The sequence below is a fragment of the Oncorhynchus keta genome, chromosome 9, assembly GCF_023373465.1.
Source record: "Oncorhynchus keta strain PuntledgeMale-10-30-2019 chromosome 9, Oket_V2, whole genome shotgun sequence".
Classification (NCBI taxonomy): domain Eukaryota; kingdom Metazoa; phylum Chordata; class Actinopteri; order Salmoniformes; family Salmonidae; genus Oncorhynchus; species Oncorhynchus keta.
Genome location: NC_068429.1, coordinates 41,096,929 through 41,110,536, shown reverse-complemented (window position 1 = coordinate 41,110,536; position 13,608 = coordinate 41,096,929). Strand labels below are relative to the sequence as shown.

The 13,608-nt window shown below is 44.3% G+C and overlaps 2 protein-coding genes across 2 annotated transcripts in view; one reads left to right on the top strand and one right to left on the bottom strand.

Annotated features, from left to right (window-relative positions):
- Positions 1–4,025: 4,025 nt before the first annotated feature.
- Positions 4,026–12,485, bottom strand: srek1ip1 (SREK1-interacting protein 1). The gene is made up of 5 exons (XM_035759570.2): positions 12,168–12,485; positions 10,611–10,658; positions 10,255–10,413; positions 4,879–4,951; positions 4,026–4,781 (listed from the first exon to the last, which is right to left on the bottom strand). Exons 1-5 carry the CDS (start codon positions 12,178–12,180, stop codon positions 4,607–4,609), a joined length of 468 nt encoding a protein of 155 aa, XP_035615463.1. The 5' UTR covers positions 12,181–12,485; the 3' UTR covers positions 4,026–4,606.
- A 92-nt stretch (positions 12,486–12,577) lies between these two features.
- Positions 12,578–13,608, top strand: part of cwc27 (CWC27 spliceosome associated cyclophilin) — a 46,871-nt gene continuing 45,840 nt past the window's right edge. Inside the window, exons 1-3 of the mRNA XM_052525906.1 lie at positions 12,578–12,975; positions 13,122–13,218; positions 13,433–13,545. Of these exons, the coding sequence (XP_052381866.1) occupies positions 12,934–12,975; positions 13,122–13,218; positions 13,433–13,545 (252 nt within the window). The 5' untranslated portion in view covers positions 12,578–12,933. The remainder of the gene's footprint in view (positions 12,976–13,121; positions 13,219–13,432; positions 13,546–13,608) is intronic.

Here is a 13,608-nt window from a genome sequence, read left to right as displayed (position 1 = left end):
CCATGTAGAAGCGGTTCTTCTTGAAGGCAGTGCAGAAGATTGTGGGGTCTGGCATTGTGCTCTGCAGGGCCGGGTTGTCTGATGTCTTCATCTCGATGGTGGGAGCTGTGTTGCACGCAACCCCCTGGACCAGGCTGAGCTTCACCACACGGCTGTCCTCTAACCTCCCCAGGATATGCACACACCTGACCACACACAGGTGACAAATACATTTTGATTCAGTCCAGCCTTAAAAACAACTGATTCAACTAATCAATTTATCATCAAGAGCTTGATAAATCGACTTAGGGTTTTTAGTGTAGGGCTGGTACAAAAGCCTCACTCTGTAGCTCTCCAAGGCTGACAACCACTGTGTTTAGAGGGTATTACTGTGAAGTGCATTTTGACCATTCAAACGCAACCTGTTGGTTCTCCACATTGATGACCTTGATGCCCAGCATGGTTCCGTAGAGGACGAAGTGACCCGTCTCGTCAAAGATGATGCTGGTGAGCCTAATCTCATCCACCTTCTCCAGTTCCCTCTCTACCGCCATCCGCTGACCAAACTCCATGTCTGGTAGCTGCTGCTTCATCTGCTGCAGCTCTGGGCATCTAAAAGAACCAGGTCAGAGAAATTAACACAGTTCAGATAAATGCACTGGGAAATGTGGGAAACAGTGAATTGGCTACCAATTTGTCAGTATCTTGTGACTTAAAATGACAAATATCTTGATTATAAGATATAGCACAGTTTATTAATAGCAATGTGAAATAAAGTAAAGACCCGATTGTGAAAGTTAGGAAATTACCGATAACGACTCATCAAACACCCTCATCGGTTTCCCCGTCAGGAAGCGGAAGATCCTGACTTTCCTGTCGGTGGCGATAGTAGACATCTTACAGTCGTGGGAGAAGGCCAGGCTGGAACAGGAACAATGGTGGCCCTCTTGAAGCATGTGGGAACAGCAGACTGGTATAGGGATTGATTGAATATGTCAGTAAACACACCGGCCAGCTGGTCTGCGCATGCTTTGAGGGCGCGGCTGGGGATGCCGTCTGGGCCTGCAGCCTTGCGAGGGTTGACACGTTTAAATGTCTTACTCACCTCGGCTGCAGTGAAGGAGAGACCGCATGTTTTCATTGCAGGCCGTGTCAGTGGCACTGTATTGTCCTCAAAGCGGGCAAAATAGTTATTTAGTCTGCCTGGGAGCAAGACATCCTGGTCCGTGACTGGGCTGGATTTCTTCCTGTAGTCCGTGATTGACTGTAGACCCTGCCACATGCCTCTTGTGTCTGAGCCGTTGAATTGAGATTCTACTTTGTCTCTGTACTGACGCTTAGCTTGTTTGATAGCCTTGCGGAGGGAATAGCTGCACTGTTTGTATTCGGTCATGTTACCAGACACCTTGCCCTGATTAAAAGCAGTGGTTCGCGCTTTCAGTTTCACGCGAATGCTGCCATCAATCCACGGTTTCTGGTTAGGGAATGTTTTAATCGTTGCTATGGGAACGACATCTTCAACGCACATTCTAATGAACTCGCACACCGAATCAGCGTATTCGTCAATGTTGTTATCTGACGCAATACGAAACATATCCCAGTCCACGTGATGGAAGCAGTCTTGGAGTGTGGAGTCAGCTTGGTCGGACCAGCGTTGGACAGACCTCAGCGTGGGAGCCTCTTGTTTTAGTTTCTGTCTGTAGGCAGGGATCAACAAAATGAAGACGTGGTCAGCTTTTCCGAAAGGGGGGCGGGGCAGGGCCTTATATGCGTCGCGGAAGTTAGAGTAACAATGATCCAAGGTTTTTCCACCCCTGGTTGCGCAATGGATATGCTGATTAAATTTAGGGAGTCTTGTTTTCAGATTAGCCTTGTTAAAATCCCCAGCTACAATGAATGCAGCCTCCGGATAAATGGTTTCCAGTTTGCAAAGAGTTAAATAAAGTTTGTTCAGAGCCATCGATGTGTCTGCTTGGGGGGGGATATATACGGCTGTGATTATAATCGAAAAGAATTATCTTGGTAGATAATGCGGTCTACATTTGATTGTGAGGAATTCTAAATCAGGTGAACAGAAGGATTTCAGTTCCTGTATGTTTCTTTCATCACACCATGTCTCGTTAGCCATAAGGCATACGCCCCCGCCCCTCTTCTTACCAGAAAGGTGTTTGTTTCTGTCGGCGCGATGCGTGGAGAAACCCGTTAGCTGCACCGCCTCGGATAGCGTCTCTCCAGTGAGCCATGTTTCCGTGAAGCACAGAACGTTACAGTCTCTGATGTCCCTCTGGAATGCTACCCTTGCTCGGATTTCATCAACCTTGTTGTCAAGAGACTGAACATTGGCAAGAAGAATGCTAGGGAGTGGTGCACGGTGTGCCCGTCTCCGGAGTCTGACCAGAAGACCGCCTCGTTTCCCTCTTTTTCGGAGTCGTTTTTTTGGGTCGCTGCATGCGATCCATTCCGTTGTCCTGTTTGTAAGGCAGAACACAGGATCCGCGTCGCGAAAAACATATTCTTGGTCGTACTGATGGTGAGTTGACGCTGATCTTATATTCAGTAGCAAGGCTATATACAGACACCTGTTAGTCAGGCTTATTGAGGTAGTATGTATATGTAGGTATGGTTAAAGTGACAATGCATATATCATGAACAGAGAGTAGCAGTAGCATAAAAAGAGCGGGTGGTGTGGGACACAATGCAGATAGCCCGGTTAGCCAATGTGCGGGAGCACTGGTTGGTCGGGCCAATTGAGGTAGTATGTACATGAATGTATAGTTAAAGTGACTATGCATATATGATAAACAGAGAGTAGCAGCAGCGTAAAAGAGGGGTTGGGGGGGTGAACACAATGCAAATAGTCCGGGTTAGACTTGGCACTCCGGTACCGCTTGCCATGTGGTAGTAGAGAGAACAGTTTATGGCTGGGGTGCTCCTTTTCCTGTAGTCCACAATCATCTCCTTAGTCTTGGTTACATTGAGGGAGAGGTTGTTATTCTGGCACCACCCGGCTAGGTCTCTGACCTCCTCCCTATAGGCTGTCTCGTCGTTGTCGGTGATCAGGCCTACCACTGTTGTGTCGTCTGCAAACTTAATGATGGTGTCTGGCCATGCAGTCGTGGGTGAACAGGGAGTACAGGAGGGGACTGAGCATGCACCCCTGGGGAGCTCCAGTGTTGAGGATCAGCGTGGCAGATGTGTTGCTACCTACCCTCACCACCTGGGGGCGGCCCCTCAGGAAGTCCAGGATCCAGTTGCAGAGGGAGGTGTTTAGTCCCAGGGTCCTTAGCTTAGTGATGATCTTTGTGGGCACTGTGGTGTTGAACGCTGAGCTGTAGTCAATGAACCACATTCTCACATAGCTGTTCCTTTTGTCCAGGTGGGAAAGGGCAATGTGGAGTGTGATTGAGATTGTGTCATCTGTGGATCTGTTGGGACGGTATGCGAATTGGAGTGGGTCTATGGTATCCGGGAGCCTTTCAAAGCAATTCATGGCTACCGACGTGAGTGCTACGGGGCGGTAAATCATTTAGGCAGGTTACCTCCTCTTCCTTGGGCACAGGGACTATTGTGGTCTGCTTGAAACATGTAGATATTACAGACTCGGTCAGGGAGAAGTTGAAAATGTCCGTGAAGACACTTGCCAGGTGGTACGGTACGAGCATGCTTTGAGTACACGTCCTGGTAATCCATCTTCACAGAACAGCGCAAACTGGCTCTAACCAGAATAGAAAGAGGAGTGGGAGGCCCCTGTGCACAACTGAGCAAGAGGACAAGTACATTAGTGTCTAGTTTGAGAAACAGATGCCTCACAAGTCCTCAACTGGCAGTTTCATTAAATAGTACCTGCAAAACACCAGGGGTACTGTGTGTAGGATGGAGATACACTTCTGCACGTCTTGCCTCCAAAAGCCATTTCATAAATATCAGAAGATTGAAAAGAAGTCAATTCCTCAATGTCTCTGCATTTCTCAAACAGCAAAATATATTTTCCCATCGTATATTGAATATAATAATCACTTTCACTTCAAAGAGCTCAGACACAGAAATGTAATAGGATTGTTTTATTACAGTTTTCTACTAAATGAATGACATCAAATCTGGAAGCATTACCACCTTAATACCTTCCTAAAAATGGAAAATACAGAAATGTCTTGCTTACTACATCTGCCTATCCCATTCTGGTAACTTGAAAGATCAACACTTGGAAAATAAAAAGTTCAGATGGTTCACTAATAAATGGTCAAATCTAGACGCTATCAATCTACATAATGCCTTTTAAAAACAAATTCCATCCAAACGTTTCAGTGTTCACCAAAGTCAAACCAGTGACAGTAAATCTGGGTCCATTGTTTCATTTGTAGCAGAGGCTATATTGACCAGCCTTACAGATGGTCCTTGATTCTGTGACACACAAGGGCCAGATATACTCAGTGTCTGCACCTATTACTTTCCACAGGACATAAAACAAAGAAAATCAAATCAAAAGTTGAAGAAAAAGGAATAATATCTTAAAGGTAAAGTGGATCGAAATACAATCTAATGTCTTCAGCTCGATCGATTCCTCCGTAAAATGACGAGTAGCAAACCAAACACTTCAGTAAATCTGTCCCTTTAACGTTCCATCTTCTCAATCAGTGTCAGAGGACCCGCTGGAGCTGTCAGACGAGGACGGTTCACCTTTCTTCTTCTGCTTCTTCTTGTGACGTTCCTTCTTTTCTTTCTTTTCCTTTTTGCCTTTTTTCTTGTGGCTTTTGTGTTTCTTTCTCTTCTTGCTCTCCTCTTCGTCACTCGATGAATAAGACCTACGGGAGATTGTGCCATCCACAGTGATTAGACATAACACTACCAACATGCATGATTATTTCTCAGACATACCGGAGAGAAACGAATGTGACGTACCTCTTTCTTTCAGACTTTCTGTCTTTACTCTTCCTCCTCTTGTGTTTAACTTTCCTGGTGTCCTCCTGGGGACCTACAGCAATCAGGACAAATGCACAAAGCCATTCAGACAAAAACACTTTAAGTAAAGAGAAAAAAAGGGTGGGGGGGAAAGATTGCCTCTAACCCCTTCCCCCAATCAACATGTCTCCCTCCAACCAACCTCCCGCCTGCCCCCCACTCAGAAACCATGTTTTCCACCCCCCACAGAAAAATCCTTACCATACCACAGGTTCAAGACTGATTTTTAAGCCTTGAGACATGGATTGTGTATGTGTGCAATACAGAGGGTGAATGGACAAGACAAAATATTTAAGTGTGGTAGTAGGTGCCAGGCGCACCGGTTTGTGTCAAGAACTGACACACTGCTGGGTTTTTCATCCTCAACAGTTTCCCGTTAGTATCAAGAATGGTCCGCCACCCAAAGGACATCCTGCCAACATGACACAACTGTGGGCAGCATTTGAGTCAACATTTCAAGCTTTACAGTTGGCACTATGCATTCAGGCAGGTAGCGTTCTCCTGGCATCCACCAAACCTAGATTTGTCCGTCGGACTGCCAGATGGTGAAGCGTGATTCATCACTCCAGAGTCCAATGGTGGTGAGCTTTACACCACTCCAGCCGACGCTTGGCAGTGCGCATGGAGATCTTAGGCTTTTGTGCGCAAATACTCGGCCATGGAAACCCATTTCATGAAGCTCCCGACAAACAAATATTTTGGAACTCGGTAGTGAGTGTTGCAACCAAGGACAGACGCTTTTTATGAGTATGCGCTTCAGCACTCGGCAGTTCCGTTCTGTGAGCTTGTGTGGCATACCACTTCGCAGCTGAGCCGTTGTTGCTCCTAGACGTTTCCACTTCACAATGATAGCACTTACAGTTGACCAGGGCTGCTCTATGGATCACTGAGCCATTCTACTGTCAATGTTTGTCTATGGAGATTGCATGGCGGTGTGCTTTAAATACAGAATCCACTCATTTGAAGGGGTGCCCACATACTTTGTACACTGCTCAAAAAAATAAACACTTAAACAACACAATGTAACTCCAAGTCAATCACACTTCTGTGAAATCAAACTGTCCACTTAGGAAGCAACACTGATTGACAATAAATTTCACATGCTGTTGTGCAAATGGAATAGACAACAGGTGGAAATTATAGGCAATTAGCAAGACACCCCCAATAAAGGAGTGGTTCTGCAGGTGATAACCACAGACCACTTCTCAGTTCCTATGCTTCCTGGCTGATGTTTTGGTCACTTTTGAATGCTGGCGGTGCTTTCACTCTAGTGGTAGCATGAGACGGAGTCTACAACCCACACAAGTGGCTCAGGTAGTGCAGCTCATCCAGGATGGCACATCAATGCGAGCTGTGGCAAGAAGGTTTGCTGTGTCTGTCAGCGTAGTGTCCAGAGCATGGAGGCGCTACCAGGAGACAGGCCAGTACATCAGGAGACGTGGAGGAGGCCGTAGGAGGGCAACAACCCAGCAGCAGGACCGCTACCTCCGCCTTTGTGCAAGGAGGAGCAGGAGGAGCACTGCCAGAGCCCTGCAAAATGACCTCCAGCAGGCCACAAATGTGCATGCGTCTGCTCAAACGGTCAGAAACAGACTCCGTGAGGGTGGTATGAGGGCAGGGCCCGACATCCACAGGTGGCGGTTGTGCTTACAGCCCAACATCGTGCAGGACGTTTGGCATTTGCCAGAGAACACCAAGATTGGCAAATTCGCCACTGGCGCCCTGTGCTCTTCACAGATGAAAGCAGGTTCACACTGAGCACATGTGACAGACGTGACAGTCTGGAGACGCCGTGGAGAACATTCTGCTGCCTGCAACATCCTCCAGCATGACCGGTTTGGCGGTGGGTCAGTCATGGTGTGGGGTGGCATTTCTTTGGGGAGCCGCACAGCCCTCCATGTGCTCGCCAGAGGTAGCCTGCCATTAGGTACCGAGATGAGATCCTCAGACCCCTTGTGAGACCATATGCTGGTGCGGTTGGCCCTGGGTTCCTCCTAATGCAAGACAATGCTCGACCTCATGTGGCTGGAGTGTGTTAGCAGTTCCTGCAAGAGGAAGGCATTGATGCTATGGACTGGCCCGCCCGTTCCCCAGACCTGAATCCAATTGAGCACATCTGGGACATCATGTCTCGCTCCATCCGCCAACGCCAAGTTGCACCACAGACTGTCCAGGAGTTGGCGGATGCTTTAGTCCAGGTCTGGGAGGAGATCCCTCAGGAGACCATCCGCCACCTCATCAGGAGCATGCCCAGGCGCTGTAGGGAGGTCATACAGGCACATTGAGGCCACACACACTACTGAGCCTCATTTTGACTTGTATTAAGGACATTACATCAAAGTTGGATCAGCCTGTAGTGTGGTTTTCCACTTTAATTTTGAGTGTGACTCCAAATCCAGACCTCCATGGGTTGATAAATTTGATTTCCATTGATAACTTGTGTGATTTTGTTGTCAGCACATTCAACTATGTAAAGAAAAAAGTATTTAATAAGAATAATTAATTCATTCAGATCAAGGATGTGTTCCCTTTATTTTTTTGAGCAGTGTATATATAGTCTATCGGTGAAGAGCACCTCTTCCAGGGCAATAGGATACACTGTATTTCTCTCCATACTCAGCCAGGGGCTGGAAGAAATCACATCTAAAACAATTTACGATGGGATGAAATGCTAGTGCCTGGAAATACAATTTAAAGTTTGGTATGGATATTCCTCCAACGTCTTTCCCTCTTTGTAAGATTGCTAATTTTATCCGGGATCACTTACCTTGCCATATACATTTCGAAACCGCACTATGGATTTTTTTCACAATAGCCAGTAGTGGGAGACAAGGAAAGCACTGAACTCCAGAAATTCTGGAGTTATATATTAATTTTGACAATAAGAGTAGGCAACAACACATCTACAACACTGATCCTCAACACGGGGGCCCCTCAGGGGTGCGTGGTTAGTCCCCTTTTGTACTCTCTGTTCAACCACGATTGGGTGGCCAAGCACGACTCCAACACCATCATTAAGTTTGCTGACGACACAACAGTAGTAGACTTGATCACAACAATGATGAGACAGCCTATAGGGAGGAGGTCAGAGACCTGGCAGTGTGGTGCCAGGACAACAACCTCTCCCTCAACGTGAGCAAGACAAAAGGAGCTGATCATGAACTACGGGAAAGGAGGGTCGAACACGCCTCCATTCACATCGACGGGGCTGTAGTGAAGCGGGTCGAGATCTAAGTTCCTTGCTGTCCACGTCACCTACAAACTATCATGGTCCAAACACACCAAGATAGTCATGAAGAGGGCACGACAACACCAGATCCTCAAAATGTTCTACAGCTGTACCATCGAGAGCATCCTGACCGGTTGCATCACTGTCTGGTATGGCAACTTCTCGGCATCTAGCCGTAAAACGCAACAGAGGGTAGTGCGTACGGCCCAGTACATCACTGGGGCCAAGCTTCCTGCCATCTAGGACCTATATACTAGGCGGTGTCAGAGGAAGGCCCCAAAGATTGTCAGACTCCAGCCACCCAAGTCATAGACTGTTCTCTCTGCTACCACACGGCGAGTGGTACCGGCGCGCCAAGTCTAGGTCCAAAAGGTTCCTTAACAGCTTCTACCCCCAAGCCATAAAACTGATGAACCATTAATCAAATGGCCACCCGGACTATTTACATTGACCCCCTGTTTTGTACATTGCTGCTACTCACTGTTTATTATCCATGCATAGTCACTTTACCCCTACCTACATATACAAATTAACTCGACGAACCTGCACATTGACCCCCGGTATATAGCATCGTTATTGTTATTTTGTGTTACTTTTCATTAAATGTTTTACTTTAGTTTATTTAGTAAATACTTTTGAACTGCATTGTAGTTAGACAAAAATAGCAGAGGTGAGATGGGATCACGTTGCCTGCAACTTCTAGTTATACTGAATAGAACAAAGCACGTATTGCTTGTTATTACTATGGCTGGGGGATTGTCATTTAGTATTTCAGTCATATTAATGAAATTCGAGCCAAGTCACAAAGATATGACCATTCTAGTCTATCAAAATCTTCTTCTGCATCGAGAGACAGAACAGCCCAAGGAGTTTTGGTTTATGATGAAGCATGTGAGATATGTAATACACAACAGATGTTATCTTCGGATAATATTTGGGTAAGTAGCAAGACAAGACGACAGAATTTTTGAAAAAAGTTTAATATCTATGTTTAGCAAATGAAAATGGCGTCTTTACCATATATATACCATATATATATATATATATAAAAGGGAAATTAGTGCTGTTCTAACATCCCTTCCAAATGAATCTTTGTAAACGACTGTGTTAATCATTTCAAGCAACAGTGGACCTAATTGGTTCCAACATTTTTAATAGAGTACCAGGAATACCAGCCCAACCAGGTGATGTGCCTTTATTGATGTTATCTAATGCCCTTTTAAGTTCATGGAAAGAGATTTGGGCTCCCAGCAAGCCTGGCTTCCTCAACTGAGAGAAGAGGAGTTCTTAGATCTTTTAAATGGGAATCAATCTGGCTTGGTGTGGATTTACAAATCAGAGGTGTACAATTCTTTATAGCAACGGGAGATTCTTTAGTTGATTAATTTGACTTTGGGTATAGTAATTCACCTGATTCAGATTCAATCGTTGCAATATCCAGTAATTGATCATTGCTGCGAAGCTTGTTAGCAAGTAGATGACAGGGTCAATTAACATGGATGAAATGGTTGAGTCTAACTCGTTGGATGGCAAATTCATTGTTTTTGTTTTTAATAACGCCTTTGATGGCGTCCCATAAAATGTGAGGATCCTCAACTGAATTTTTGTTAATAATTACAAATTCATTCAATTCAGTTTCAAATTGGTCACAGAAAACTTGGATTCTGTAGTTAGGAAATATTAAAGCGCCATCTTGTGGCTCCTGTAGGAGAATCTGGAATGTGTATCTGGCAGTAGTAAGCATGACGATCAGATATGCTCATATGTCGAATTTATATTTTCTTGAATAAAGAAAATAAAAGCGCAGGCACGTCATAGTACTAAATCGATTTGGGAGAATGTTTTGTGCCTGTTTGAATAGAAAGTGTACTCTTTTGCTTTAGGATTATGAGCTCGCCAGGCATCAATGAGGTAGTAATCAGAGAGTACATGAAGATCTTTGGTTGCTTATGGATTGTAGTTGGTCTCATTAGATTTGTTCCATATGTCCAGAATGGCATTCATGTCTGTACCAGTAACCAGTTGGAATTCAGATCATTCTAACAACATGCTGAGCAGAGATTCCAAAATGTAAAAGAGGTTTAGACCTTTTGAGTCTTTTCCTTCCCGACCCAGCTTGTCATGAGGCAGATCCTCCTGCTCGTCCTCTGTACTCTCTTCGCTGCTTGTACTGCTTACATCTAGGACAATGTCTTTCCGGGGGTCCACACGCACAAAGTTACGGCACTCGAACGTCAGGTGGCCCGCTGATAAAATGACCAGAGTAAGTACAAAAGTGAGTGAAGAAGGGAAGTACTTTAGAATGAAAGTGTATCTAGCACAGAATGATTATGGCACACTCAGGGGTCAGGGGACAACAAGAAGCATTCTGGAATTGTATTCACAAGGCTTGAATATGTAGAGTTAGACTAGAGACATAATATAAGCAATAAAGATGACTTACGGTAACCACATTTCTTGCACCCAGCTCTGATGTTGTCCTTATTGGGACCTGCAAATTCATTGACAAATGTAATCATTGTGAAATGGGACAATTTTTGCTTTGTTGAAGTCTCGCGAAAACGTAGGCCGGTATATTCTGATTCCTTCTTATACTGAACATAAATATAAACACGTTATGCAAAAAAATGTATAAGACTTTACTGATTTACAGTTCATATAAGGACATCAGTAAATTGACAAAAAATAATATTAGGCACTAATCTTAGGATTTCATATGACTGTTGGTAAGATACCTTAAAAAAAAAAGGTTAGGTGTGTGGATCAGAAAACCAGTCAGTATCTGGTCTGACCACCATTGTCCTCATGCAGCGCAACACATCTCCTTTGCCTTGTGTTGATTGTGTCCTGTGGAATGATGTCCCACTCTTCATGGCTGTGCGGCATTTCTGGATATTGGCGGGAACTGAAACGCTCTGTCGTACACGTCAATCCAGAGCATCCCAAACATGCTCAATGGGTGACATGTCTGAGTATGCAGACCATGGTAGAACTGGGACATTTTCAGCTTCCAGGAATTGTGTACATATCCGTGCATCATATCCGGGCCGTGCATTATCATGCTGAAACATGAAGTGATGGCGGCGGATGAATGACACGACAATGGGCCTCAGGATCTCATCAAAGTATCTCTATGCATTCAAATTGCCATCGATAAAATGCAGATTGTGTTGTTTTTCCATAGCTTATGCCTGCCTGCCCATACCATAACCTCACCGCCACCATGGAGCACTCTGTTCACAACGTTGATATTAGCAAACCACTCGCCCACACAATGCCATTCACAGGGTCTGTGGTTGTGAGGCTGGTTGGACAGACTACAAAGTTCTCTAAAACGGTGTCTTATGGTAGACAAATGAACAATTCTCCAGCAACAGCTTTAGTGGGCATTCCTGCAGTCAGCATGCCAACTGCAAGCTCCCTCTAAACTTGAGGCGTTGTGTGACAAAACTGCACATTTTAGAGTGCCCTTTTATTGTCCCCAAAGGTGCACCTGTGTAATGATCATACTGTTCAATCTGCTTATTTATTATACCACACCTGTCAGATTGATGGTTGACCTTGGCAAAGGAGAAATGCTCACTAACAGGGACGTAAGCAGATTTGTGCACACAATGAGAGAAATAAGCTTTTTTTGTACGTACAAAACATTTCTGGGATATTTTATATCAGCTCATGGAACACAGGACCAACACTTTACATGTTGCGTTTATATTTGTGTTCAGTGTATATGATTCACATTGAGATAACATAACACAGCTGTTATCAGACGAATGGAGAGACTAAAATGTCATACACAGATTATTATCAAAATAACACGAGCTAGCTATTTAAAACATTGAACACAATCATACTAGCCAATCGGATCATAGTTGCTAGGCTAGCTAACTAGCAGTCCATAAGTTCTGCCAAAAGGCAACTAAAAGATAGTTACAGCTAGCTACCTCCAATTTCCATTAAAATATTAATACCGAGGAGTCTTATGTTAGAGCAAACATACCTGGTGCAGCCATTATCACACTTTATTGCAAAAAAACAACAACCTTGCTGCGTTAATATATTTCGAAACATTTCCCTGTGGGTCCTCTACAAAACAGGTCCGATAGGAAACATAAAATGGTTAGTGGTTAGTACCATCTTTGGTTAAAACATTATTTAAAAAAATTTTTAAAACACATTTGGAGCTGATTTGACTACTTGATAAATAATTCGTACATACTAATATTTCTGACTCTCTTATTTTTTCAGAAACCTTTAATAATTAGAGTTTTCTCGACATATATGAGTCAGCCTCCCTTTAGCTAGCTAGCTACTGTTCTGTATAACATTTTAGGGGGGCGGAGAGGGGGTTGATCGCAATGTAACACACGGATCAAACCACACATTTTAGGGGTGTATATGAAAATGATAATCCATCAATGTTTTAACAGATGTTTATTTACGATATATTTCCATACACATATTTAACAAGTTAATTGATATTTGACATATCACCCTTCAAACAAATATTAGGGAAGCTGCTTCCACGCATCGACTTGGTAAATGCCGCTCACACCCCATTGCCTCGAAGTAAACAACGCATTCATGGTTTAACAACATGGCGGTTCAGTGAGCTGTGCTGGAGACACGTTTAGACATTAATCTCTAATTTGCAGTCTTTGCCAAATATTTAGTGCTGCATTTTCGGAAAAATATATATTTTCATACTGCTGAAAGATAGATAACAGATTTTCGGTGTCGAGTTGTCCGTTAACGTCAACAAAAAAATGAGCAACATTTACATTCAAGAGCCTCCAACAAGCGGAAAGGTGAGCGCCAGCTTGTTTGCCAGGGCTCCTGTAATTAGTTCCTCTGAAGATCACAGTCTGCACGAAGTACAGTAAGCTGGCTAGCTAACGTTCTGCCAAGCAGACGTGTGGCCTTGGTATAAAGTGATATGCTTCTACCTTCTCAGGTTCTGATCAAGACCTCAGCTGGTGACATCGATATTGAGCTGTGGTCCAAAGAGGCACCCAAGGCCGCCAGAAACTTTGTCCAGTTATGCATGGAAGGTAAGGACTGGGTGCCTGATTTATATCTACTAGCAGGTTAAAATGCAAGGTCACTCAACAGTACTGATGTACTTATAATGTATACTCAATCTTGGTTAACCCAGAACCTGGAATTCTGTCTGATTTTGTTTAGTCTGTCCTCAAGAGATTAGTATACTCAACATTTCACATTGCACACCAGCTTATTGTACATGTGTACTGTTCTCTTCCACAGGCTACTATGATGGAACACCATTCCATAGAGTGGTGCCAGAGTTCATTGTCCAAGGAGGAGATCCCACAGGATCCGGGACGGGGGGAGAGTCCATCTATGGACGCCCATTCAAGGTTAACTTTCACTGTCTCCATCACCTTATTAACTCGCATCATGGTCACCACCCAAAAATTATA

Coding starts and splice junctions, on each gene's coding strand:
- srek1ip1 (XM_035759570.2), bottom strand. Junction 4,952..10,254: donor GGAAGGAAAAGACTCAAAAG/GTCTAAACCTCT, acceptor TGATTGCTGTAG/GTCCCCAGGAGGACACCAGG. Junction 4,782..4,878: donor AGAAAGTCTGAAAGAAAGAG/GTACGTCACATT, acceptor AATCTCCCGTAG/GTCTTATTCATCGAGTGACG.